The sequence below is a fragment of the Salmo trutta genome, chromosome 26 (genome assembly GCF_901001165.1).
Source record: "Salmo trutta chromosome 26, fSalTru1.1, whole genome shotgun sequence".
NCBI classification, from domain to species: Eukaryota; Metazoa; Chordata; class Actinopteri; order Salmoniformes; family Salmonidae; genus Salmo; species Salmo trutta.
Genome location: NC_042982.1, coordinates 12,921,272 through 12,948,734, shown reverse-complemented (window position 1 = coordinate 12,948,734; position 27,463 = coordinate 12,921,272). Strand labels below are relative to the sequence as shown.

Sequence of the window (27,463 nt, the reverse complement as noted above, 5' to 3'; positions counted from 1 at the left end):
ATAAATACTTGCATCCATGAGTTTTATTGACAAATGTCAATGCACAAATAAGGTCCGCTAAGCAAAAAACAAATGAATTTAAGAATGCTGTAAGTACACAATTTTTTTGCTCGGTGGGAAATGAATATCCTATTAGTCAGTGACAATTGTGTGGAGTTTAGAGTTTGTGACAGCAACTGAGCTTATTACAGTATTAAGACACTATGTCCTGGGATTTCCAATGATCTTCTATGTAGAAGAACCTCTTACCTTCTAACGACTAGTGTCCGCTTTTAATAAATGGTCATAATGTTTTGTAGCTCAAACCGTTCGGACTTTACACACGTTTTTGAGAATAACCATTTCTCGGGATCCACCCTTGTCTCAAACACCACTCTAGCTCAACCCCCGTTAATCACACAGACTAACGCAACAACCCAGCTGTTGTAGGTCAGACAATGTTTAAAAAGGGGTTAGAAGTCCAAAACACGCCGGCAATAGTGGGACTCAAGAATGATTTTGAAATACTTACTTCGTCCTAAATTCCACTGGTTTGATTTCAAGGGAAATTATGGGAATGATCCAGCCTGAAAATCCCAATTCATTTTACTCAGTCAAGCTGTGACTTGCACAGCAGAACAGGCTTCCAGTTTAGTCCAGTAAATACAAATAAAATCTTTGTTTCAGTTCATAAAAAAATCAAACTTTGAAATATTGATGATTGTAACATATTACAGTTGATACAAAAAATTAAAAAACACATTCAACCCCACATTCAGATCCCAAATCAAGTTCAAGTACCAGAAAAATGTATATAGTCTGCACAAAATAACATCCCAAAACCACCACACCCAAACGGGAGGTCTGTTTACAAAATAATTAAGTTAAAAGGTGCACTATGCAGAAATCGCTCCACCATTTTCCTGTTTGCTAAAATTAGAATAGTTGGCCTAATTTCAGTTTGTGACAAAACAGTCATTGTACCATCTAAGTCATTGTGAAATATATTTTCCATAACCAAAAATATTGTATATTCAGCTTTTTGAAGTTGGTGTACAAAACCGAAAGCAAAAGAAGCAAAAACTAAACTTCAGAACGGGAAGCATTGAAATAGCACACAGAACAGATCTACTGTTTCTTAAACTGCTTTCAATAGGAATTAAATATCTCTCACATTTCTATGTGAATTTGGTCAGGTCGCCCAAATAGTTACATATTGTAGCTTTAAAGCTTCTACACATAGGATTTATTTTTTGCATTGTAATTTCAGAAAATGTCCATAAAATATCTGTCGCTAATAGTGTTTCAAAGTATTATATTACCAGCTAGTGTTGTGATTGGCTGTGATATTCTCCCACCAGAACGGCATCTGTTGTTAAAATAGGAAAGCTGTTCTGACTTATCTAGTGGAAATTGCTCATTTCGAAGTTGCTCAAATTCTACACTGTTCGCTCAATTTCAGTTTATGTGCGAAAAAAGAGCATTGAATAGTGTTGGGAATCATTGTACCATCTAAATCGTTGCAAAATCTATTTTCAATAATAACATATATTTTTTTTTACAGCTGTTTGAAGCTGGTGGACCAAAACCGAAAGCAACTTGTTCTACAACCCAAAGGACATCCAGTCAACTTGACAACTGTGGGAATAATTGGCATCAACATGTGCTATCATCCCTGTGGAATGCTTTTCACACCTTGTAGAGTCCATGCCCCGACAAAATTAGGCTGTTCTGAGGGAAAAAAGGGAGGGTGCAACTCAATATTAGGAAGGTGTTTGTTTTGTACACAGTGTATTATGGACATTTTCTGAAATTACAATGCAACATTTTTATAAAATCCTATGAGTAACACCTTTAATTAAAAAAATAACTTAAAAAGTAACCATAATCAAGAGCACTATCACTCACACACATCCTCAAAACTAAACTCCATTTACATTTTAAAACACATTCACATACACAGCAGTCTGACATAAACCCAGACTAAACCTAATCCTGACCAAGATTAGCCTTAATCGCTGTCCAGGAAACCACCCCGGGAGTGATGCTCTGTCTGGTTGTCCAGGAAACCGCCCCAGGAGTGATGCTCTGTCTGGTTGTCCAGGAAACCGCCCCAGGAGTGATGCTCTGTCTGGTTGTCCGGCACACCTAGTCCCACACTAAAAGACCCAGGTAAGGGACTGAACCAAACTAGTGATACATACTCTAACCCAAAGACCAAGCCAAACTACCACCTCTATAGCACTGCTAGGCGAGACCGGAGGGTCCTGAGAGATCCAGGGGTTTTAGGTTGCTCCACGCAGTACACTTATTCACACACACGGGCACTGCAACGCTGATAAAAGGCCACAGGCTTGGAGAGCAATGGGTTGTCCAGTGAGCACACAGTTCCAGCCCACATAGTTCAGTCTCCAGATCAGTTCAGTTGGCCCCACTGGCGCCAGGCCCAGACTGATAAGAGGCGGGTGGGATGTCGTAAGGAGAAAGGACAGAGGTTTTCTCCAGTGTTATGTGGCAGCATCTCCAGTGATGAAGGGCACCTTGTACTCTGAGTCCAACACACTCTGCATCTCCAGCTCAGAGCTGTCCCCCAGAGTTCCAGTGCCTCTCCCCCGGCCCCCGCGGGAGCCCCGCGTTCCCCTGCCCCGCCGACACAGCCCCCTAAAGTCCAGGTTGGCCAGGGTCACCTCCAGGGTGTAGTACAGGGACCAGAAGAGAGCAAAGCAGCCCAGCAGTAGCAGAGACTACACAGAGACATGGTGATGGGTAAGGGGAGGAAATTACAAAATAAGGCATATTTATTTTGTGTGAGTGTGTGTAACATACCTTGAGGCTCTTGGAGGTGAACGGGCTGACCGTCTCAGAAGGGATGTCCATGCCTGCAGGACAGGGCAGGGAGAAAGTGCTGTCCAGATACTGCCCCCCCATAGCCTCCTCCACTACACTGTCAATCAAAACACACAACCAAATCAATGCTCACATCCACTAAGGGAGCACCAATGACAAAACATCACTTTCCTTTAAAAATAGAGCATCCAGAAACGCATAATAAATAGAATCACACATATTTTCTATTTATATAACCCAGGCTGCTGTTTTAACAGTGATGTGTCTCCTGACCTCTGTCTCTCCTTGACCTCTTCGAAGGACAGAGAGGAGCCGTACAGAGTGAGCTTCCAGTGCTTCAGAGAGCCCAGGGTCAACCCAGGGTCTTCTAAAATAAAAGGGACAGAGAGGGGGGGAGATGATGAATGAGCAGGAGAGAGCTCATACTGTAGCTGGGGTCATGTAGTGGTCAGTGGCAGACAGGTGAATGACAGACAGACAAAGACTGGTCCTTACTGTGGTCAGAGACTTGCAGCCTGTACTGGCCCTCGGCTCTCTCCCCCCAGCAGCGGACAGTGGAGAACGTCCAGTCTGAGTAACCGGAGGTGTCCCTGGAGTAACACACAAAAGGACAGAGGCAAGAATGTCATATGTTGTGCAATTTTCTTTTAGAGTAAGTGAATAAAATGTAAAACTAAAATCAGTATGCACTACATGACCAAAAGTATGTGGACACCTTCTTGTTGAACATCTCATTCCAAATTGATGGCCATTAATATGGAGTTGGTTCCCCCTTTGCTACTATAACAGCTTCTACTCTTCTGGGAAGGCTTTCCACTAGATGTTGGAGAGGGACGTCGCTGCAGGGACTTGCTTCCATTCAGCCACGAGCATTAGTGAGGTTGGGCACTGATGTTGGTCTATTTGGCCTGGCTCACAATCAGTGTTACAATTCATCCCAAAGGTGTTTGATGGGGTTGAGGTCAGGGTTCTGTGCAGACCAGTCAAGTTCTTCCACACCGGTCTCGACAAACCATTTCTGTATGGACCTTGCTTTGTGCACTGGGGCATTGTCATGCTGAAACATGAAAGGGCCTTCCCCAAACTGTTGCCACAAAGTTGGAAGCACAGAATCGTCTAGAATGTCATTGTATGCTGTAGCGTTAAGATTTCCCTTCACTGGAACTACGGGGCCTAGCACAAACCGTGAAAAACAGCCCCAGCCCATTATTCCTCCTCCTCCAAACTTTACAGTTAGCCATATGCATTCGGGCAGGTAGTGTTCTCCTGGCATCCGCCAAACCCAGATTCGTCCATCGGACTGCCAGATGGTGAAGCGTGATTCATCACTCCAGAGAACACGTTTCCACTGCTCCAGAGTCCAATGGCGGCGAGCTTTACACCACTCCAGCCAACACTTGGCATTGCGATCTTAGGATTGTGTGCGGCTGCTTGGCCATGGAAACCCATTTCATGAAGCTCCCAACGAACAGTTATTGTGCTGACATTGCTTCCAGAGGCAATTTGGAACTCAGTAGTGAGTGTTGCAACCAAGGACAGTTGATTTTTATGAGCTACGCGCTTCAGTACTCAGCAGTCCCATTCTGAGCTTGTATGGCCTACCACTTCACGGCTGACCCGTTGTTGCTCCTAGACGTTTCCACTTCACAATAACAGCCCTTACAGTTGACCGGGGCAGCTCTAGCAAGGCAGATATTTGTTGGAAAGGTGGCATCCTATGACGGTGCCACATTGAAAGTCACTGAGCTCTTCAGTAAGGCCATTCTACTGCCAATGTTTGTCTATGGAGATTGCATGGTGGTGTACTCGATTGTATACACCTGTCAGCAACGGGTGTGGCTGAAATAGTATAATCTACTACTTTGAAGGTGTGCCCACATATACTTTTGAATATATAGTGTCTGTGTGTGCACTGTTATTACTAGTGATGCACCGATATTACATTTTTGGCCGATACCGATATTTTCCTTGCCAAAACAAAAAACTGATACCGATAACCGATATTTAAAATTTTGGCGGCCTTTTAAGCATTCCAGTGCAGTTAAATAGTTAACATACACACATGGACGCAGCTGTCTAAGGCACTGCATCTCAGTGCAAGAGGCGTCACTACAGTCCCTGGTTCGAATCCTGGCTGTATCACATCCAGCCATGATTGGGAGTCCCATAGGGCTGCGCACAATTGGCCCAGCGTCGTCCGGGTTTGCCCGTCATTGTATAAGAATTTGTTATTAACTGACTTGCTTAGTAAAATAAAGGTTACACACACACAAAAAAAACAAAAAAAAATTTGGGGGGGGGGGACATTTACGTATGTCCCCATTACCAGTAAAACATAATCAAAACCTATTTCTTTCACTTACTTGCTGTGCTGTTTCGTTATTCATTTGTTCAGTCGTTTCATTCTCAACCAGGATTTCATCAAACATGTCAAGCAGTGAAGTTTCAGCTGTCTGTCTGTGGCCTCTCTTCCTCGGTGCACACTGTCACTGTGTCCGTTTCCATCTTGTCCAGCTGTGTATGTAACATTTCACGTAAACCCTGTTTCTTGTCTGCATCGAAGTAGCGGTCCTTGTACATAGCATCGAACATGGTGGCGACACAGTAAAGAGAGAATGCCATCGAAAGGCTTTGTTGAGCAGGCGTTTCAATGCCATGACAGAGGGTATCACGTCTGCTGCAGACGCAGTTGATGAGCTTATTTCTCCAGTCAGTTGTTCAAATGGAGCTAGCTAGTGTGTTCAAGTTTCCAAGTTTCAAACATGTTCTCAAATGCCATTGAAATGGCAGGAGCGGTATGACAACTAGCACATTCATGAGCATGCAATACGACTTCCTGAATACAAAATCCTTGACGACCCACTGTGCTGTCAGACTCATGGGGTTGATATCGCTGGTCCAAACGTCAGTCGTGAAGCTAATAGCATTTTTATTTTTTTAGCAGTGACACTATTACCGTATAACTCCGGTAGGGAAACATCTGAAAAATAGAGTACTAGGTAGTGTGTACCGGTGCTCGACCAGTCAGCAAAAGCCAACCTCACCCACGACAGAAAACGGTTGATTGTCAAGAGCAATGAATTCCATTATCTTGCCGTTAATGGATTTGGCCTTTGAGTTGTCTCACTCAAATGTTCTTACTCTTTCAAATGACTGCTCGATCCACACAGCAGACATTGTGGGCTAGGTTAGGAATGCTGTGTTGCACGTGTAGTGCCAAATTTTACGTGGCGTCATTATGTCATGTACCTATGTTATATAGGTACACACGTCAGCTTTGACATCAGTTTTGCACATCGGCGTAAAACTAGACATCAGGCCAATGCCGGCATTTCTAGCTAATATCGTCCGATTCCGATATGTTCACCGATATATCGTGCATCCCTAGTTATTACTGCACTGTTGGAGCTAGAAACAAGCATTTCGCTGCACCTGCGATAACATTATACAAATCTGTGTACGCGACTAATAAGCTTTACATTCAATTTATGTGCGTGCGCAAACTCACATGTCCAGAGTACGGCGCGCCCCGATGAGTGAGGTCATGCCACTGGGGCAGAGTAGTACAATCTCCACGTTGCCGCGGCGAGTATGGACCATCGTCAAGGTGACAGACACGTGCTCCAAGGTCTGCATCCCGGACTGCCTGAGGTCAGCTGCAGTGACTGGGGTGAGAGGAGCACAGAGATCCTAATGAATGACTGTGTGTCTTTCTATAGGAATGGCAGAGTGAGGGGAAGAACAGAGAAGCCAATGAAAACTACATATAAAACAGTGAAGGGTCGGATGACCTTTACTCTGGTTGCCCATAGGTCCAATCTTAATTAAAGGCCATCTAAGGCCATTCCATTTAGTGTGAAACTGTATTTTCCCAATGAGATAAGATCTGTGTATATGCGTCTGTCCCAGACACCTGCAACCTTGTTTTCGCCTCTGTTCAAGATCATGTATCACTGTCCTCATGTTTAATTGAATGCTGTTGAAAGTGTCATCAGTCTCATATTACCCAGTGTCTGTAATGATGCCTGTCTTCTTCATTCAGAATGACTATATATTGTTTTAACAATTGTATCAGGTGCCTGTTGGGACATTCAAATACATTTTTGGAACTTGATGACTGCTGTCTGAATGGTCTCCTTTTACACCCCTCACTACACCATCCACTGTGCAGTGGCTCTCTTGCTGATATTCTGCAGCCAATTCCCCCAGAGGAATACAATATGTCAATATGTCTCAGTTGTAGAACATGCAAAGAGCAGACAGACCTGTAGTCCCTCGCAGCGGAGCCTCCCTTTCTCTCTGGATGCCTGACCTGCAGCGTACTGTAATTCACTGGCATTTCCTCACCCCCTGTTTGCTAATGGGCCTTAATGCTACATTACCATATAGGGAAAAACACTTCCCCAGGCCAAGGAAGGAGAGCTAGAGGGAGGGATATACAAAGGTGTGGAGGAAGAGAGACTGGTGGTGAAAGGGTGCAGAGAGAGGGGCAGAGTGTATAGGGGTAGAGCAGGATGGATGGAGGGAGGGGGGGAAGTATGGACTCTTCCTGGAGTCCAAATCATCTTCCAAGCATACAGGACTGGACTGGTAAGAGTTCCTCAGAGACCCTCCCACACAGACAGTGACCTGTCATGAGAATCTCACTCTTCATCCACATAATCCCAACTGATGTGTCTTAAGAGTGTGTTACTGCCTTTTCATACACATTTCATATTAAATGATGCACAAACTTGTTGCAACTCAAATGCTCCAAGCTCTGAAATGATAGAATCTTTTTCACCAATATCGAGGTCTGCATAAAATAGACTCAATGAAGCTAAATCAACACAATGGCTATGCTTTGCTTCTATTGTTCTCTCCCTCTCCGACACACACACGAGAAGATTAATAAGCCAGAGATTTTAGCTGCATCCCAAGTGGTACCCTTTTCCCTAGATATTTGCATGACTTTTGATCAGAGCCTTTGTGCACTATAAGAACAGAGTGCCATTTGGGATGCACAGTTTGAATGGCAGAGGTTTTAATCAACGCTGGCCTGGCATGCACCCCATACATTCCTCTCCTGACAAACATCTTAAGACGTTTTTAACAAGGGCTTTTCTTTTCAACAACAACACACGCCTATCTTTTGGGAATCCAACGTTTGAGACTGAACACTCTAGTCTTCCCTTTTCACATGGGAAGGAAATAGTGATCGTACTGGACCTTAAGCTAATGGACCGGCCAAAACACATAGCAACAAGGACAACAAATAGCCTAGCGATAGAGTAGTTTAACATAACAACCTGCTTCATGTATCGTTGGGAATAACCAAAACTAGCTTACTTTTCAATGAATGGAAATATCATTTCCATGTATAAATACAAAGTCAATTTACATCTCGAATTTCATTACTTCAAAACACGTTTCACTTGGACTAAAACATTTAGCCTTTGTCAGCAACTCTTCCTCGACCTTAGAAACCCTAGTCACGTGAGACTGGACACACACACACACACACACACACACACACACACACACACACACACACACACACACACACACACACACACACACACACACACACACACACACACACACACACACACACACACACACACACACACACACACACACACACACGGCTGTGCTGCAGCAGGGAAACAGTGCTTCTGGCTCTGCTGCTGACCACAGAACAGGCAACACACAGGCTGCATACGCTGGGCTAGGAGGGAAGAAGAGAGAGGGAGGGAGGAGGAATACAGACATCTCTGCTGTGACACTGTGTGTGTGTCAGAGAGGGAGAGAGAGGGAACGTAGGGATGTGTTCTCTCCTCCATAGTTTAGTCAGTGTGCCCAGTGACAGAGAGACTCTGAAGAACATTGCCTAATAAGGGCAGACTGCTGATTGCCTTTTGGGAGGGTCTCTCTGGAGAGCACTGGCAGAGAGAAGAGAAACAGCAAATATTCAGACTCGCTTGCTCATTCTCGCTCTCTCTCTCTCACACAAACTCTACCAACCGTTCCAGGTTAGGCTGAGTTGACCCGGATAGGCTGGGATAAGCTCCTCCTCCTTCAGCACTGGGCTCTGATAGGACACTAGGAACGGCACCATCTCCCACACCTGATTAATACACACGCACAAAACAAACAACTTTCACATGTATACCTTCAGTCTTTTTTAAATTAGCAGAATATTGAATTAGCTGAAAGAAAATCCCTACCACTCCTAACAGTGTCAGTAGTGTAGTTGGTAAAGCTTGACATTAGTGTGCTGCTGAGACATTAGGAAGGGAGTGGGTGAGGTGGAGAGGTACCTTGGCAGCGTTGACCAGCCGCCAGGCGTTGAGCAGGCCGAAGCCGTGCTGGTGACTGTGGTGGAAGCCCGCTCCATTGATTTTCCAGTCCCCTTGCACATCATACTACAGACACACACAATTAGGAACTGTATGTGCCTGTGTAGCAGTGATTAATGATACAGTACATAAAGGGGAGTCATACAGTGAGGTCCAAAAGTATTGAGTCAGTGACTAATGTTTTATTATTTTGGCTCTGTACTCCAGCACTCTGGATTTGAAATGATACCAGACTGTCAGCTTTCATTGGAGGGCATTTTCATCCATATCGGTTGAACCACTTAGAAACCAGAGCACTGTTTGGACATAATCCTACCATTTTAGGGGACCAAAAGTATTGGGACAAATATCATACCCCTCAAAAATGCTAACCTCCCCTGTTATTGTAATGGGGAGAGGTTAGCATGTCTTGGGAGTATGATATAAAATGCTAACCGCCCCTGTTATTGTAATGATGAGAGGTTATCATGTCTTGGGAATATGATATAAAATGCTAACCTCCCCTGTTATTGTAATGGGGAGAGGTTATCATGTCTTGGGAGTATGATATAAAATGCTAACCTCCCCTGTTATTGTAATGGGGAGAGGTTAGCATGTCAATGTCCCAATACTTTTAGAGCTCACTGTATGTCTGCATGACTGTGAAGTGTGCTTGAGAGGACATGTAGGTGGTGATGTCACTCTGTTGTCATGTAGATTGTACCTGTGTGGCTGTGTAGGTGGTGATGTCAGTCTGTTGTTATGTAGATTGTACCTGTGTGGCTGTGTAGGTGGTGATGTCACTCTGTTGTCATGTAGATTGTACCTGTGTGGCTGTGTAGGTGGTGACGTCACTCTGTTGTCATGTAGATTGTACCTGTGTGGCTGTGTAGGTGGTGACGTCACTCTGTTGTCATGGAGATTGTACCTGTGTGGCTGTGTAGGTGGTGATGTCACTGTTGTCATGGAGATTGTACCTGTGTGGCTGTGTAGGTGGTGACGTCACTCTGTTGTCATGGAGATTGTACCTGTGTGGCTGTGTAGGTGGTGATGTCACTGTTGTCATGTAGATTGTACCTGTGTGGCTGTGTAGGTGGTGACGTCACTCTGTTGTCATGGAGATTGTACCTGTGTGGCTGTGTAGGTGGTGACGTCACTCTGTTGTCATGGAGATTGTACCTGTGTGGCTGTGTAGGTGATGATGTGCTGCACGTCTCTCCAGGTGAGACAGGGCCGGACCTGCAGCATCAGAGCCACCATGCCAGCCGCCAGGGGTGCCGCCGCCGAGGTGCCCGTGTGCCCGTCAGTACAGCCCGTGCCCTGCTGCAGTGACCAGTCTGACGTCACCTACACAGTACACACACACACACACACACACACACACACACACACACACACACACACACACACACAGACAGACAGAATAGTCAAACATGCATGCAGACAAAACACTCTCACAAACAGCCAGTGGTAAAGAGCTATGCGACGGCTAGGGAGGAAAATAAAACATGGAGAGAGTTGGAGATGGAGGGTCTTAAGGTGGAGGAAAAGTAGAGAGAAGTGCTAAAACAGACAGACAGGAAGTGGTGAAGGAGGGAGAGAGATTGATTGATAGGAATACAGGGACAGGGAGACAGCAGGGAGAAAAGGGCTGCTGATGGAGTCACTGGTAAACATGATCTCTGCCGGGGGGGGAGAGGTAACAGATAAAGATGCCATTTTCTCACTTCACATGTATTTCTACCGGCTCTATAGACACTGTTTCAGCCTTACTGAATGATCACTGACATGCTCAAGCATTTCAGACCTGCATACTAGCATAGATCCCACAGCCCTTCCAAATGGAGAGAAATTACTATGGTTGCGTCCCAAATGAGAGCCTATTCCCTATTGGACTTCAGTGGGAAATACCCTGGATAGTCATGGGTTCAATATTTGACGTAAACAAAGAGAGAATAACGTATGAGCTCTGTGATGTGTGTAGTTTTGGGTTAGAGTATAGGGTGTATTGTTGCATATGTACTAGCTTATGAGCATAATATGCATGACAATGGTATGTGCTGAGGTGCGCAGCATTCAAATGACCTGTATACACGTTTATATGGATGCAGCTGCCACTGTATTGAAGCCATTGGATGCAGTTTATCATAGCGCTATATTATGGGCAATAGGTTCAGTACACATCATTTCATTTTGTATCAGAAAGTAGCCTGTCCCTCTTTGAAGATCGATGCATTGCGCTCTTTTCGTCTTACCTTCGCCATACCTTATCTTATTGTTAACCTACAGACGTAGGAGCTACCGGACCCGGGCTCAGGGATGGCCAACTCTGGACATCCCTTCCATCTCTACGGAGTTGTTGTTTAGCACCTTACGGGTGGAACGATCTACAATACACTTTCAAAATGGAGGAATTGGTGCCTCTAGGGCATTTCAGGTTGTTAGGGAACCTTTTCACTGAAGAATGTGTCTGTTTCTTATGATTGTGTTTGGCTTTTCATGTACGATAATGTGTATATGAATGTGTAGTTTAATGTGTTTATGGTATTGTGCATTGTGGTGCTATACAGGCCTCATCTGGACAAAGAGACCTTGGTCTCAGCATCGACTCCATGTCAAAATAATATAAAATATATAATGTACTATAAAAAAGGAAAAAAAAAAATCGGGAGCCATTTGGGACGCAGAATTGCAGTACAGATCCAAACAGTGCCATCTAAACAGTCTGTCTTCCAGAGGAGTAAGGGACCTCTCTGGAGCGTTGGTGACACAGACATACAGCTAGGGGTGTTTGATCATAGGTGACGACGGGCCTGGTCGGACACCGAGAGGAGAGACAGTCTGACGGGAAGACGACATGCGGCCTCTGCTGAGGAGGGAAAGGGACGGAGGAAGAATCCACGGACATATGTCAACTAGAACGCCTTCTCCCATTTAAAGCAAAGCCATGAAAGCACAGAGCGGAGAAGAGAGCTCACAGACTGCAGCACTGCTCAACATCAAATGGGACCCATGTGTTGTCAATGTGATGAGGGAATGGTGCATAGCAGCATAGCACATGGCAGCTAGAGGCAGTTGGGCTGGTGGGTGGACACAGTGGCTATATCCCAAATGTCACCCTGTTGCGTATATAGTGCACTACTGGTCAAAAGCAGTGTACTATATAGGGAATAGGGTGCCATGTGGGATACACACAGTATGTGCAGAGCACTCGTGCGACAGGGTAGAAGAGCTAGAGCCTAGCCCTAAAACCACTTGGCCTGGTGTTAAGTGGTGGATTTGGCCTTTCAGGAAGTCACGGATGCCAGTTGAGAGTTTGATGGTTTTAACCCGGGGCTTACATCACCCGGCCAAACCATGTTACCCAGGAGATGGCAACAAACAGCAGCAAACAGAGATTTGCCTTACAGATCTCCTCTCTAGCTTCCTAAAACCCTCTCCTTTGCCCTCGCTCAAAACACAGCATCTCATGATGCAAAATGCAGCATACCGACTGTATTTCTGTACTTTGAAAGTTATGCATCTTGAAAACTTGATTGCTGACATGCAAAACGTTCTGAGACTATATCAACAATGGACTAAGCAGCCAAAAGATCGTTTTTGGGTGGTTTTCCTTTAACTCACTAGCCATCAATGTGTCCTCTCTGCTTCATTCAAAGATGTCTGACTGGCACAGTATCATCTGTCAATATCCCACTGTCTAACTTCCACATCAATAATCTGTCTTAAGGGGCAAGGCACAACCAGTAAGGGGGATTCCATTGGTACCGTGGTGCAGTTCACTGCAGGTGAGAATGCAGTCCGGACCAAACACAGGAAAAGAACCAGAGGTGCGCAGTATTATTGGCTGTTTGACTGAGAGCATTTGATGAAATGATCGCAGTACTTTAACTTGGTATCTCTGAAACATTCTGCGAGTAGCAGCGCATTTATGATTGCATCCGATGCGGATTAGGGGAGAGGGGAGGGGGCTATAGGCTATGGAATATAGTTAGTGACTAGTGCTCTGTTTAGTCCCGCATGTTGTTGGAAGACCAAAGCGAAAGTAATATGAAGTTTGGGACACACAGGTTGTGTTTCTTGACATTTGGCGATGTGAAACCAAACGGACCAAATGAAAAAAATACAACATATAATCAAACTCTGATTCAAACTATAACTCAGAACTGTGTGATAACCTAAATGGTGTGTGTTTGTTACTAGTACTGACTCACAATACTGCGTAGCGTTCTGCCCCCACTGCTGAAGGTGACAGCCAACATGGAGGCACACTCCTCAGCATAGAAGGGCATCTTTCCTTCCTCATTTACTGCTCCTACAAGAGACACACACACAATTAGAAAACACTCACCACCACACACAGAGACAGACAACATTGCTCCTATTCACTGACCAATGGTAACAGTGTAGATTGAGTTAGCATAGCCATCGTAGTTGCAGTTGTCCTCGTACTGGCCCCCGTTGCCACTGGCGACGACAAAGATACTGCCGAAGCCCCTTCTGCCAGCAATCACTCCGTGCTGCAGCGCCGCCTACAGGCAAAACAAGGAAACATTCGCTTCAGTCACGCCTAGTAACTTCTTGTAGACTTATACAGCCAACCAGAGTATATAGCAACATTTTAAAATGGTTAACAAGGGTCCTCATTGGTGAGCAGCATTCTCAGGCCTAGTCATACCTGAATATTCAATATTGAGTATACAAAACACATGCCCTTTCCATTATACTGACCAGGTGAAAGCTATGATCCCTTCCTGCTGTCACTTGTTAAATCCACTTCAAATCAGTGTAGATGAAGGGGAGGAGACCTTTTAAGCCTTGAGTTATTGATTGTGCATGTGTGCCATTCAAGGCGTGAATGGGCAAGATAAGATTTATGTGCCTTTGAACAGGGTATGGTAGTAGGTGCCAGACGCACTAGTTTGTCAAGATTTGTAACGCTGCTGGGGGTTTTCACACTCAACAGTTTCCTGTGTGTATCAAAAATGGTCCACCGGGCCTCCTGAGTGGTGCAGCGATCTAAGGCACTGCATCGCAGTGCTAGAAGGTGTCACTGCAGATCTGGGTTTGATCCCGGGCTGTGTCACAGCAGGCCGTGACCAGGAGACCCATGAGGCGGCGCACAATTGGCCCAGTGTCGTCTGGGTTGGAGGAGGGTTTGGCCGGCCGGGATGTCCTTGCTCTAGCGACTCCTGTGGCGGGCCGGGCGCATGCACGTTGACATGGTCGCCAGTGTTTCCTCTGACAAATTGGTGAGGCTGACTTCCGGGTTAGGCGAGCAGTGTGTCAAGGAGCAGTGCGGCTTGGCAGGAACATGTTTCGGAGGACGCGTGGCTCTCGACCTTCGCCTATCCGTACGGGAATGGCAGCAATGGGACAAGACTAACTACCAATTGGATATCATGAAATTGGGGAGAAAGAGGGGTAAAAAGTACCACAAAAAACACATTAAAATAAAAAAAATGGTCCACCAACCAAAGGACATCCAGCCAACTTGACACAACTGTGGGAAGCATTGGAGTCAACATGGGCCAACGAGGCTGATCTGATGGCAAAAGGGGGGTGCAACTCAATAATAGGAAGGTGTTTGTAATATTTGGTATAGTCAGTGTATGTCACTATAATCCTATAACTATATGATCACTATGTGTGTATACCTCCATTCTTAGGTTTGTGAAAAGCTGGAAGCCGCAGCTAGCATGGATTTCTATTAGACCATGAGGACTGGCTGAGGGGATTTGGTAGTTCTGATTCATTTCCACAGTGCCTGCCAAAGACATTGAGAGTGAGGAACACCTAGACAACGAACATGACCAGAAAAAGCCAGACACTCTGTCTCGATTCAGAATGTGTGTGTGTGTCTGTACGTGTGAGGGACGTTCTTTTTCTTTTTTTGGTCTCATAAGACACTCACAAACTGTGCCCTGTAGAGTGCAACAGTATACTGCCCTCTGCTGGTGTAAAAATGCATTCTCATAATGCATTTCTATAAAGAGACCAGGACTGGCAATTCGTGTTAGAAGTGGGTTGTGTGTAGTAACGCATGTTGTATCCAAACCAACCTTGCCCAAGGGGTGTGGTCCATCGACAGTGCGGCCATCATCATCAGGACCCCAACTGAGGAGGAGGAGGAAAGGGAAGAGGAGAGAACAGTTGAGTCAGACATATTTTTCCTACAGCCACTGAATCTAATCTAGAGAGAGAAAGAGAGAAGGACATATCTTTATAACTATGCTTAGAGCTGTGGTTGGCTGTATATTACGGTTAGTAGTTTGCTTTATGCTGAGATTATAAGCAAACCAAGCATGTTCAGAGTCATGTGAGGCTGAGCTGTACACTGTTGTACCTGCAGCTGTAGACATCGTTGATCTGGTAGTGCTTGTTGAAAGCCACCGCCTCCATACTGTCTGTGAGTGGACCATCCAGGACTCTGATACCTGAACACACAAAACATGACGTGAAGAAAGGACTTCAAACATAAGAATGTCATAGCACCCTCTACCTAACTAGGGCCATGAGATTTTTCTCAGCACCTGACCAGACCAAGGTTGTATTCACTAGGGGCCCGATTCAGACTTAGGAAATGTATGCCTTTCCTACATATTTTGATTTCAGCACGTCTCAGTATTTGGTATTCAGACTTACCTTATGCAGGTGCGCAAGGAGCTCTTTGGGAGAGGCATATTATGCGCACTGAATACATTTAATTAAACTGCTGAAAACCCTCACACTTGCTGGCCAACAGATTTCCTCATGGATTTTTCAGTCAATGGGGTTTTCAGTACATTTATCTAAAGCCATCCGTTTAAATTCGGTGTACCTTTAATTTGAATTCTCGACTGACAATATAATATATAGAGAGAACGGGTTCAGAATACTAGGGATAGATAAAAGAAAGACATCTAAATATATGCATATTTGTCTCCGTAACAAATGGTTGATTTTAAAATACTCTAATCTTGTAGATAATTTAGGGTTAGGAAAGTATTTATAAATCATGGTCCGGAGCCTTTACGCACAAAATATATTGATGAATGAAAAATACATTGGTTTGATTCATCCTGAATGTTGCCATATTCAAATTGTGCAATCCATAAAATATTGGAAGGTGAGAAAAGTGCACAATAGGGGTTGAACAATAGTCCTATAAAATCTACTCTACTAATCATGGAACTGTATGATAGCGATCCAGTCGTCGTGAACTGTGCACCAGGCTGTGGTATGAGTTCCATAATGATTCAAATAGGCCAGGGTTTCCCAAACTCGGTGCTCAGGAACCCCAAGGGGTGCACCTTCTGGTTTTTGACCTAGCACTACACAGCTGATTCAAATAATGAACGAATGAGCAAGCTTTGATCATTTTAAATCAGCTGTGTAGTGCTAGGCAAAACCAAAACGTACACCCCTTGTCCCGAGGACCGGGTTTGGGAAACCCTGAAATAGGCTAACATGTGCCAAATTATTGCACAACGTTAGCCTAATATGTTCCACACTTGCTAGCAACCCTCAGAAACAACTACACGGACGTGACAGAGGAAAGAAAGGTCAACGGAATGGAATGATGCAAAATGTAAGCTACAAATTGAAGAAAACTGACACTAAAGTGACTGTTATAAAATGCATGTGGGAATTACTGACGGTGGCTACCGATATTTAGCATGATACAAATAAAATAAAAACCTGTGCTTATAATTAAAACATTCTAGAGCGCACACAGTACACCAACTCAGTAGGTCTGGTGATACATAACCCTATAGCTTCGGTATCCATTTCATTCCTGCAAATTTTGAGGAAATACAATAAAATTCTGAATAATGGCACAGCTATTTATAGCCCACTTCACTGTATACAGTGCATTCGGAAAGTATTCTGACCCCTTGACTTTTACCACATTTTGTTACATTACAGCCTTATTCTAAAATGAATGAAATAAAAGAAAATCCTCATCTACTACACACAATACCCCATAATTACAGAGCGAAAATAGGTTTTTAGAAATTGTTGTAAAATGTATTAAAAATAAAAAACAGAAATATCTTATTTACATAGGTATTCAGACCCACTTGCTATGAGACTCGAAATTGAGCTCAGGTGCATTCCTTTTCCATTGATCATCCTTGAGATGTTTCTACAACTTCATTGGAGTCCACCTGTGGTAAATTCAATTGATTGGACATGATTTGGAAAGGCTTACACCTGCCTATATAAGGTCCCACAGTTGACAGTGCATGTCAGAAAAAAAACAAGCCATGAGGTTGAAGGAATTGTCTGTAGAGCTCTGAGACAGGATTGTGTCGAGGCACTGGGAAAGGGTACCAAAACACAATGGCCTCCATCATTCTTAAATGGAAGGAGTTTGGAACCACCAAGACTCTTCCTTGAGCTGACCGCCCGGCCAGTCTGAGCAATCGGGGGAGAAGGGCCTTGGTCACTCTGACAGAGTTCCAGTTCCTCTGTGGAGATGAGAGAACCATCCAGAAGGACAACCATCTCTGCAGTCCACCATTCAGGCCTTTATGGTAGAGTGGCCAGACAGAAGCCATTCCTCATTAAAAAGGCATGACAGCCCGCTTGGAGTTTACCAAAAGACACCTAAATTACTCTCAGACCATGAGAAACAAGATTATCTGGTCTGATGAAACCAAGACTTGACTCTTTGGCCTGAATGCCAAGCGGCACGTCTGGAGGAAATCTGGCACCATCCCTACGGTGAAGTATGGTGGTGGCAGCAACATGCTGTGTGGATGTTTTTCAGCGACTGGGAGACTAGACAGGATCGAGGGAAATATGAACAAAGCAAAATACTGAGGGATCCTTGATGAAAACCTGCTCCAGAGCACTCAGGACCTCAGACTGTTGCAAAGGTTCACCTTCCTACAGGAGAACGACCCTAAGCACACAGCCAAGACAATGCAGGAGTGGCTTCTGGACAAGTCTCTGAATGTCCTTGAGTGGCCCAGCCAGAGCCCGGACTTGAACCCAATCAAACATCTCTGGAGAGACCTGAAAATAGCTGCGCAGCAACGCTCCCCATCCAACCTGACAGAGCTTGAGAGGATCTGCAGAGAAGAATGGGAGAAACTCCCCAAATACAGGTGTGCCAAGTTTGTAGCGTCATACCCAAGAAGACTTGAGGCTGTAACCGCCAAAGGTGCTTCAACAAAGTACTGAGTAAAGGGTCTGAATACTTATGTAAAAGGTTATTTCAGTATTTAATTATTTTGTTTATTAGCAAACATTTCTAAAAACCTGTGTTTGCTTTGTCATTATGGGGTAGTGTGTAGATTGATGAGGGGAAAAAACTTTAATTGAATACTTTCTGAATGAACTGTAAAATGTCATGTTGATATTATTTTGTTATCTTCCATGATTGGTTTCACATTCGTCTCTAGAGATCATAAGGAAAAATACCCTAAAACAATTGCTATTTGAAATTACAAACCCCTTCTCCAAACAGATTACTCATTTACCTAGCTCTTATCAACTTCTACATTACCATGCATGGAGAAGGGTGTTATTTCTATCGGAAATAGTAGATGTTTTTCCACTTTGAACGTACAGGTGCTCGACCTTATTCATGGCTTCCTTAAGCGTTAAGGTGGTGGAGTTATGAGGGAATTAAGTCAAGGTCAGAATACGGCATACACCTCTGCTACCTCAATTTTTTTGATATCCACCCCAAACGTTTAACTGGCTGTCACATGCGTTTCCTGATGCTCAAGTTAAAGATCGGAATACTCATTGAGAGAAAAGTGCATAAAAAGTGAATAAAGTTCCATTTATGTGCACGTAACTTGGGTCTGAATTTCCCTCTAGGCACAAAACTAAAGAAAACAGACAAACAGGGAGGGACTACATGATCTTGTCCAATAAGTAACAAATGTTCGTTTTCCGTGCAAAACTATTTGCTACGGTGTGCACTAATGAACACAACCCTGGAAAAACTTCTGACAGTCACCATAACCAAGCTTTCCAAACACACAACGTACCTGCCACTTTACTGCCATAGGCCACGCCCACAGCACAGAAGCTGTTGTTGGAGACGGCCGCGATCTCCCCAGCACAGCGCGTGCCGTGGTGGTTGTCACTGAGGGCGTCCGGGTGGGGCATGGGGTCTGGGTCGTTGGAGTTCAAGTCATAACTGCCCTCTGGACTCTAAAGGGACAGAATGAAGCACGAGAACATTCATATTTGAAAATAACATACTAGATGATGACATGATAGAAAGAAAGTTACTAATTATACTCCCAAATATTTTATGGGTATCGCGACCAACGTTTCGGCACAGTGCTTAACACTGAAGAAGGCACTGTGTGCGGGAACGTTGGTTGCGATACCCATTAAATATTTGGGATCATAATTAGAGTGTGCTACTTACTTTCTTTTTATAGTTTAATCTCCGTTAGTCAGAACCTCTACAAAAGATTTTGGGGTGTGCGTCATCTTATGTTTTTTAACAGCAAAAAGCTAGAAAGAAAATCAGCCTAAACATGGCCAGCATGAAACTCACATAGTTTGGCTGAATATCCTGGAGGGTGTGCTGAACCCCATCATCCACGACCACCACTGTCACCCCTGTCCCTGTGATGTTGCGCTCCCATACACCAGTCACATTGATGTCCATGCCCTCCCTGACATCGTTATGCTGCGGGTGGGTGGAGAGGAGGAGGAAGAAAGTGTGGATGGAGGAGGAGAGGAGCGGGGAAGTGACAAAGGTTCGAGTCCATGATATTGTTTGCATATTAAGAATGAAAATAAACGTGGCATATAGCGACTCAGTTCAAAAAGTACTGTGCATTCTTACAGATCTGAATCTTCTATAGGCTATAAGTGTGCAGTATGTAGATCTGAATAGAACAGGAAAAAAAAATGTATGAAATTGTATGAAATGTATGCATTCACTACTGTAAGTCGCTCTGGATAAGAGCGTCTGCTAAATGACTAAAATGTAAATGTAATATTCTATAGACTATAAGTGTGCATTAAGTAGATCTAAATGTTGCTTAGCTATGAAACAGTTCTGAAGAGAAATTAAAAGACAAATTAGGCCCAATTCTCACCAGGTGCCACTGTAAGGGGTATCTGGGGTCGTTGAAGGCCATTGCCCTCTTGGAACGGCTGAGGACCTGCTCTTTGGAGTGCCAGAGCACATGAGGGTGGGCTGCCAGCACGTCCCCCGGTCTGCCCTCCTCCTCGGGGCCGGCACAGAGTAGGTAGTGGCCCTCCAGCTGCCCTATCTGGCCCCTGTTCTCCAGGCCAGCCTGCTCAGCCACCATGCTGGCCAGCTCATGCAGGGTGGAGCCTTCAGCCTCCAGCAGCTCTGAGTCTGTGTGCAACCGGACTGCCCAGGACTGGCCCGGCCCACAGGAGGGTGGAGGAGCCGCGGGATGGGCAGACGTGTGGAGGGTATGAACAGTCAGGCAGAGCATAGGGGTCAGGCCCAGGAGGAGCAGGAACAAGGGGGGTGAACCCATGGCAACACAGGCAGGTGCTCAACGCAAGTTCTGCTCTGCCTCCACATTAGGACCTGCAGCCTGAGGAGACACAGCGTGGTGAGGAAGAGTAGAGAAGGTAGCTGAACACACAGAAGAGGGAGAGATGGCTCCACTACAGTGTGACATTCAAAAGGCAGTAGCGATATTTCACAACAACAGCCCAGTTCTCACATTCAACAGCCATCAAAGTAACACATTGGTACACACCCTTCATTGGCACACTGTTCATGTCAGACCTCCAGCCAATCACTGCACCAGCCCTATATAACATTGTGCTGTTAATGACACTAACACTGGAGAGGCGGCAGATACATGTTGTACCATATCCATGTGACACTATGATCCTGCTAATTATAGGCTAGTCTAACCACAGAATACAAGGACAACGCCATGTAGCATATGAATCAACTCAAGTTCTACAAAATGCCAAAGCCAACCCGGACAACGCATATTTTGGCGAGAATTGACATGCCCTTTTTCTCTGTTAGGAAATAATAGGACTATAACCCGACTAAGACAACCATGCGTGTTATTCATGTTACAACACACACAGACTTGTGTCACGAATTCACACACTGTCAAGCTTGTAAATTAAGATGGGTGAATTTAGTACAAAGCAGAATAAGCTAGGCTACATCAACAAAGGGAAAAACTTGGGTTGTCATTTCTGGGTTGTTTGACCAGATCAACCACTTATTCAGTAGTAAATTAATTGAGAATGGATATCGATGTTGCCAGATATTCACAAATTAAGAAAAACATGTTTATTAGCTAACGTTAACTATGTCATGTATGTGTTAGGCCTACTTCTACCAAACTAGCTAGCTTACTCAGCCTCCTATATCCCAATTCCAAAATACATGGAATCAACTTCACATAACAGCTAGTCAGATGGTTAGATATCATACACCGATGTAAAACCCCAATTTTGCTTGTTTCAAGAGTGTAGCCATCTGTACAGTATACGTAGGCTAGCTAGCTAGCTAGCTATAGTACTGTAGTTAGCTAACGTGACTGTCCTAGCTACAGTAAAGCAGTTTGGAAGCTCGTTTCATAACACGACAGCGACTGAAACACAGCTTACTGTATTGTTTTTATTCAACAGCTAGTTAGCTATGTAAATAGCCAGAGAAGTCGTTAGTAAATCTGATAATTACTAACGTTAGTTAGCTAGCTATAAACTGACAGTATGGCTCATTTGATATGCGGATGTTGTAGTCAGAGCTAGCCCACAACACGCAAGCAAGTATAGCACTATAATAACATGTATTTTACCTCTTCGTCGACGTCTTTATTCTACAGTTTATTTGTGGACAACAATTTCATTTACGATAGCGATTTAGCTGTCTGTCGTTTTCCGAAAGGTTGTCACTTCCGCAACAACTTGACCGTCTATAATTTGTTTCTCCACTTGGGGGAGATCTAGTCTTATTATGTGTGCCAGTATGTTTAGCCGTCATTGCATTCCTTGTCATGCTAAACATCTTTGGCACATGACACGGAGAACAAGCAGTGGAATGTTAGCTAAAAATACTGGTACCCAGGCTGAGACCCAGGTAAAAAGTAAGGTGAAATATAATAACATTTTACAGATCTCTCACAGCTAGATAATCATAACCTCTAGGAATGTTGGTACATAAACTTTTTTACTTTTAAATTAATTATATATTCCCATGTATTCTTGAAAAAATAACTTAAGTTATTCTAATCATGATACTGCAGTATTTGGTGTTTCACTTAGAGACCTTGAGTATTTCCAACCTACATAAAATGTAACTGTCACGTCTACTCCTGCTCCTCCCCTCCGGTGTTCGACGTCGCATCAATCATTACAATCACCTGGCACTCCCTTAGGTTCTTTCCCCAGTCAGTATTGTTTATGTCTATATGCGACTTGTGTTTGTGATATTGTTTAATGTTCCATTTCTTATTAAACTCACCACCTGCACTTGCTTCTGACTGCCAGCGTATATGTTACAGAATACTGACTCCAACAACTGAAGCAGCAGGGAAACAGAATATCTCCCAGATGGTCGACGAGCAGGGATACTTTCTACGTCAACGCCATGACCAGCTGGCAGAACTTGGGACGGCTATGGAAGAGGCTCTTCACAGTGTGCAATGTCTCGAACATGCCCGGGAGGCGTTGTCGTCAACTAGCGGAGGATACTCTTCAACCAGTTGAGAGAGCCCATTCAGCAACGCTCTCGGGTCAGCGATGCCCGTTTGTCCCTCCTGGATAAATATGACAGTACCCCATCTAAAAGTCGTGGCTTCCTGCTCCCTCTACTTTACACACCAGATGGGAGCCCCACTACTGAGAGGTCTAAGGTTGCTACAGTTATTTCTCTGCTGACTAGGTGGGTGTTGGAATGGGACACGGCCGTTTGGGGGAGAGGAGAAGCTAGATTCATATGAGGGGTTTATGGCTCGGTTCAAGTGCATCTTCGATCATGGAGGTAGGGGGAGGTAGGGGGTCACACTCCTCTCTGGGGTGGAGCAACGCAGATGGAGATAGCTGGGGCTCTGTCTGTATTGTGGTCAAGGAGGGCTCCAGCGTTGTCCGGCACTTCCCAATTCGGGATCCACAAGAGCAGAGGGACAGTCATGTGATCTTCCACCTCCTGGGGCAGGAGTGAGTATTCCATCTTCATCACTTTCTGCTATGCTCTTTTTGGCGTCCTCATACTAGTTGACTGTCCCTCACATACTGTGTCTACAGCATTAGTGGATTCCGGTGCCGCGGGGAACTTTATTGACCAGACCCTTGCCGCCTCAACATCTCATACCCTCGATCCTTTCCCAGTTCAAGCCCTCAATAGTCGGCCATTAGGATCCTGAACCATCACCCAACCACTCACCCTCACCGTGGAGTCCATTCATCAGGAGAACATCCCCTTCATCACCAGTTCACAAGATCATCCTTGGCCTGGCTTGGCTTCAACGCCATATCCCCACCATCTCATGGTCAAGGATGAGAATCACAGACTGGTCACCTGAATGCTGGAGGACCTGCTTCGCTTTCCCCATCCCTGTGGTTCCATGTCGGTTGAGGGTCCTATGGTTGCCCTTCAGCCCAACATCCCCGGAGGTTTACCAGGGCCTTCGGGATGTATTCTCCAAGACCCGCGCCACTTGTCTTCCTCCTCATTGCCCCTTGGACTGTTCCATCGACCTGCTGGCAGGGTCTGCCCCTCTGCGCAGACACATCTACCCTCTGTCGGTGGCTGAGACCCAGGCCGTGGAGTATCTCCACTTCTCCTGCGTCGGCTAGTTTCTTATTCGTGGCCAAGCAGGATTAGAGGACTCAATGAATTCACCATGAAGTACCATTACCCTCTCCCGTTGGTGCCGGCAGCTATAGAACAGCTCCGCGGGGCCCGATTCTTTTTCCAAACTGGACCTGTGGAGTGCATACAATCTCATCTGCATCCAGGGGGGGATGAATGGAAGACTGCATTCAGCACGATGTCTGGTCACTACGAGTACTTGGTGTTGCCATTTGGTTTAGCCAATGCTCCATCAGTGTTCTAGGCATTCGTTAACGAGGTGTTCAGGGACCTGCTCAGATGCCAGGTGGTCGTGTATATCGATGACATCCTGGTCTACTCGGCTACCCTGGAGGATCACATCACTCACGTCCGAGCAGTCCTGGAACGCCTCCTGGCTAACCACCTGTTCGTCAAGACTGAGAAGTGCCAAATTCATCAGAAGGCGGTCTCCTTCTTAGGCTACCAAATCAGCCCGCAGGGATTGAGGATGGATGACAAGAAGGTAGATGTGGTCACGGCCAGTTTCAACCACCATAAAGGGATTACAACGGTTTTTGGGGTTTGCAACTTCTACCTCTGTTTCATCATGAACTTCAGCTCTGTCGCCGCCCCTCTCTCCTCAAGGGTGGTCCCCGTAGGTTGGTGTGGAGTCCAGCAGCCTACGGGGCCTTCCATCTACTCGAGACGTTTCACATCCGCCCCATTGCTCAAACACCCAGATCCTACTATCTCCTTAGTGGTGGAGGTGGATGCTTCAGAGGTGAGCGTTGGGGCAGTTCTCTCTCAACGACAGGGTAATCCACAGAAATTGTATCCGTGTGCATATTACTCTAAGAAACTGTCCCCTGCAGAGGAATTACGACGTTGGTGATCGAGAGCTCCTTGCAGTGAAGTTGGCATTAGAGGAGTGGAGACACTGGCTGGAGGGCGCCAAGGAACCATTCGTCATCCTCACCGACCTATAATCCCATCCTCCCGAGTCGTAGCCCCTGTGGTTTGGGACGTAGATGTGGACATTTGCCAGGCTCTGGAGAGGGAGCCCGCACTGTCCTCCCAAGCTCATCTATGTTATAAGGGATCGGCTGCTGACCTGGGCACACACCGCTGTCGTTGGACATCCAGGTATTTCCCAGTGTGTGTGTTCTGAGTTTTCAGCTGGCCCTGTCTCCTTGGACCCCGGGCCAGACCGAAGCTCCTGCGGTCGATGAGTGGTTCAGGCGCAGAAGTGTGGCGCGACGCTCACGTGAGACTCCAGCGCGCTGTCGACTGTCAAAAGGAGCAGGCAGGCCGCCACTGCAGTGAGACTCCTGTGTACCACCTTGGGGATCGTGTCTGGCTTTCTACCAGGAACCTCCCACGCCACCTGCCCTGCAAGAAGCTGAGCCCCCGGTTTGTGGGGCCGTTCAAGGTTCTCCGGCGGGTCAACGAGGTGACATATAGGTTACAGCTTCCCAGTGACTACTGTATCTCACCTTCTTTTCACGTCTCCCTTCTCGGGCCAGTGGTTTCTGGTCCCCTAGCTGATGCTGTCCCCCACAACACCCCTCAACCCCCCTGGACTTTGGGTGGGGGGGGGGGGGGTCCAGCCTATGCCGTCAGATCTCTACTAGACTCCCGACGTTGTGGGGGTTGGCTCCAGTATCTGGTGGACTGAGAGGGGTATGCCCCAGAGGAGTGGTGTTGGGTTCCAGTGGAGGACATTCTGGATCCCAACATCCGTGATTTACACCTTCGGCCGCCCGGACCGGCCTGCTCCTCGGGGCTGTCCCTCTGGCTGCCGTCGTCGTCGTCCAGCGGCTGGAACCGCGCGTTGGGTACAGTCATGTCTACTCCCGCGCCTCCCCTCCAGTCCTGGGATCCATCATAATGCACAACTGGCTTCAATCATTATGCGCATCTGCACATCATCAGGCACACCTAGACTCCATTACCTCCCCTATATCTGGCACTTCCTTAGATTCTTTCTCCAGTCAGTATTGATTGTTTAATGTCTATACGCGACTCTTGTTTTGTGATATTGTTTGACGTTCCGTTTGATTAAACTTACCACCTGCACTTGCTTTCTGACTCCCAGCGTTAGTGACAATGCAGGATTGATTTACACAATAGTGACATAGATCCAGATGTCTGTATCCCACTCATCAGGGAAGGGGAATTCATGTCATGACACAGATTTAATTATATTTGTTACTTTATTTATTGGTGGTCAGTGCTGTGTCAGGTGCGTCTATTTATTTACAGCAGGTCTATGAAAGAATCTGTCCGTAAATGAAACATTTTACAATTGTGTTAATTTACATAATCATCACAAAACAATTTATATTCAAGCACACCATGGGAATAGTGCAGTTGACTGGGGCACATGAACGTGTGTTACTGTCCGGGTCTGTGCCGGTGAGCTGTTAAGGGGTTGGCTGAGATGTTCAAGCTGTTTGGCGGTTTTGAAGACCTCTGTATGTGTGGGAGAATGATTGTGTGTCCGTGCTTCTCTTTCTGTGTGAATTGGTACATTCACTAGCAGTGAGGTACCAACTTAAGAGCCATATAAAAGTGTCTGATAGTAACTGTATTAAATACATTAATCTAAGCTTTTTAATGTACACCAAGTAACATGGCTTCACCATAAAAGTTCACTGCATCTGATATTTGAGTGCTAATTTTACTCTTGAAAAGTTCACCCAATTAGCACTTATGATTAGCGTTGCTTAGCTGGTACTGTTGATGTAAAATCAAATATATTCAATCAGGTCCATCCTTAAATTCTAGATCACCTTGTGTATATGTGATCCATAAACACACAGTACCAGTCAAGTTTGGACACACCTGATTCAAGGGTTTTTCTGAATTTGTACTATTTACTACATTGTAGAATAATAGTGAAGACAAACTATGAAATAACACATGGAATCATGTAACAAAAGTGTTAAATCAAAATATTTTATATTTGAGACTCTTCAAAGTAGCCACCCTTTGCCTTGACAGCTTTGCACACTCTTGGCACACTCAGGTAGTCAACTGGAATGCATTTCAATTAACAGGTGTGCCTTGTTAATTTGTGGAATTTATTTCCTTAATGCGTTTGAGCCAATCAGTTGTGTTGTAACAATGTAGGGGTGGTATACAGAAGATAGCCCTATTTGGTAAAAGACCAAGTCCATATAATGAGAAGAACAGCTCAAATAGGCAAAGAGAAACGACAGTCGATCATTATTTTAAGACATGACGGTCAGTCAATCCGGAAAATTTCAAGAACTTTGAAAGTTTCTTCAAGTGCAGTCGCAAAAACCATCAAACGCTATGATGAAACTGGCTCTCATGAGGGCCGCCACAGGAAAGGAAGACCCAGAGTTACTTCTGCTGCAGAGGATAAGTTCATTAGAGTTACCAGCCTCAGAAATTGCAGCCCAAATAAATGCTTCACAGAGTTCAAGTAACAGACACATCTCAATGTCAACTGTTCAGAGGAGACTGGTGAAATCAGGCCTTCATGATCTAATTGCTTCAAAGAAACCACTACTAAAGGACATCAATAAGAAGAAGAGACTTGCTTGGG

At 45.2% G+C, this 27,463-nt stretch overlaps 1 protein-coding gene across 1 annotated transcript; it reads right to left on the bottom strand.

Annotated features, from left to right (window-relative positions):
• Nucleotides 1–7: 7 nt before the first annotated feature.
• Nucleotides 8–22,055, bottom strand: pcsk7 (proprotein convertase subtilisin/kexin type 7). Its single transcript, XM_029714787.1, has 16 exons — nucleotides 21,914–22,055; nucleotides 20,204–20,677; nucleotides 19,654–19,788; nucleotides 19,133–19,298; nucleotides 15,490–15,580; nucleotides 15,206–15,260; nucleotides 13,537–13,675; nucleotides 13,358–13,458; nucleotides 10,323–10,490; nucleotides 9,126–9,230; nucleotides 8,830–8,932; nucleotides 6,335–6,491; nucleotides 3,322–3,416; nucleotides 3,100–3,193; nucleotides 2,806–2,923; nucleotides 8–2,723 (listed from the first exon to the last, which is right to left on the bottom strand). Exons 2-16 carry the CDS (start codon nucleotides 20,615–20,617, stop codon nucleotides 2,487–2,489), a joined length of 2,178 nt encoding a protein of 725 aa, XP_029570647.1. The 5' UTR covers nucleotides 20,618–20,677; nucleotides 21,914–22,055; the 3' UTR covers nucleotides 8–2,486.
• Nucleotides 22,056–27,463: the final 5,408 nt, after the last annotated feature.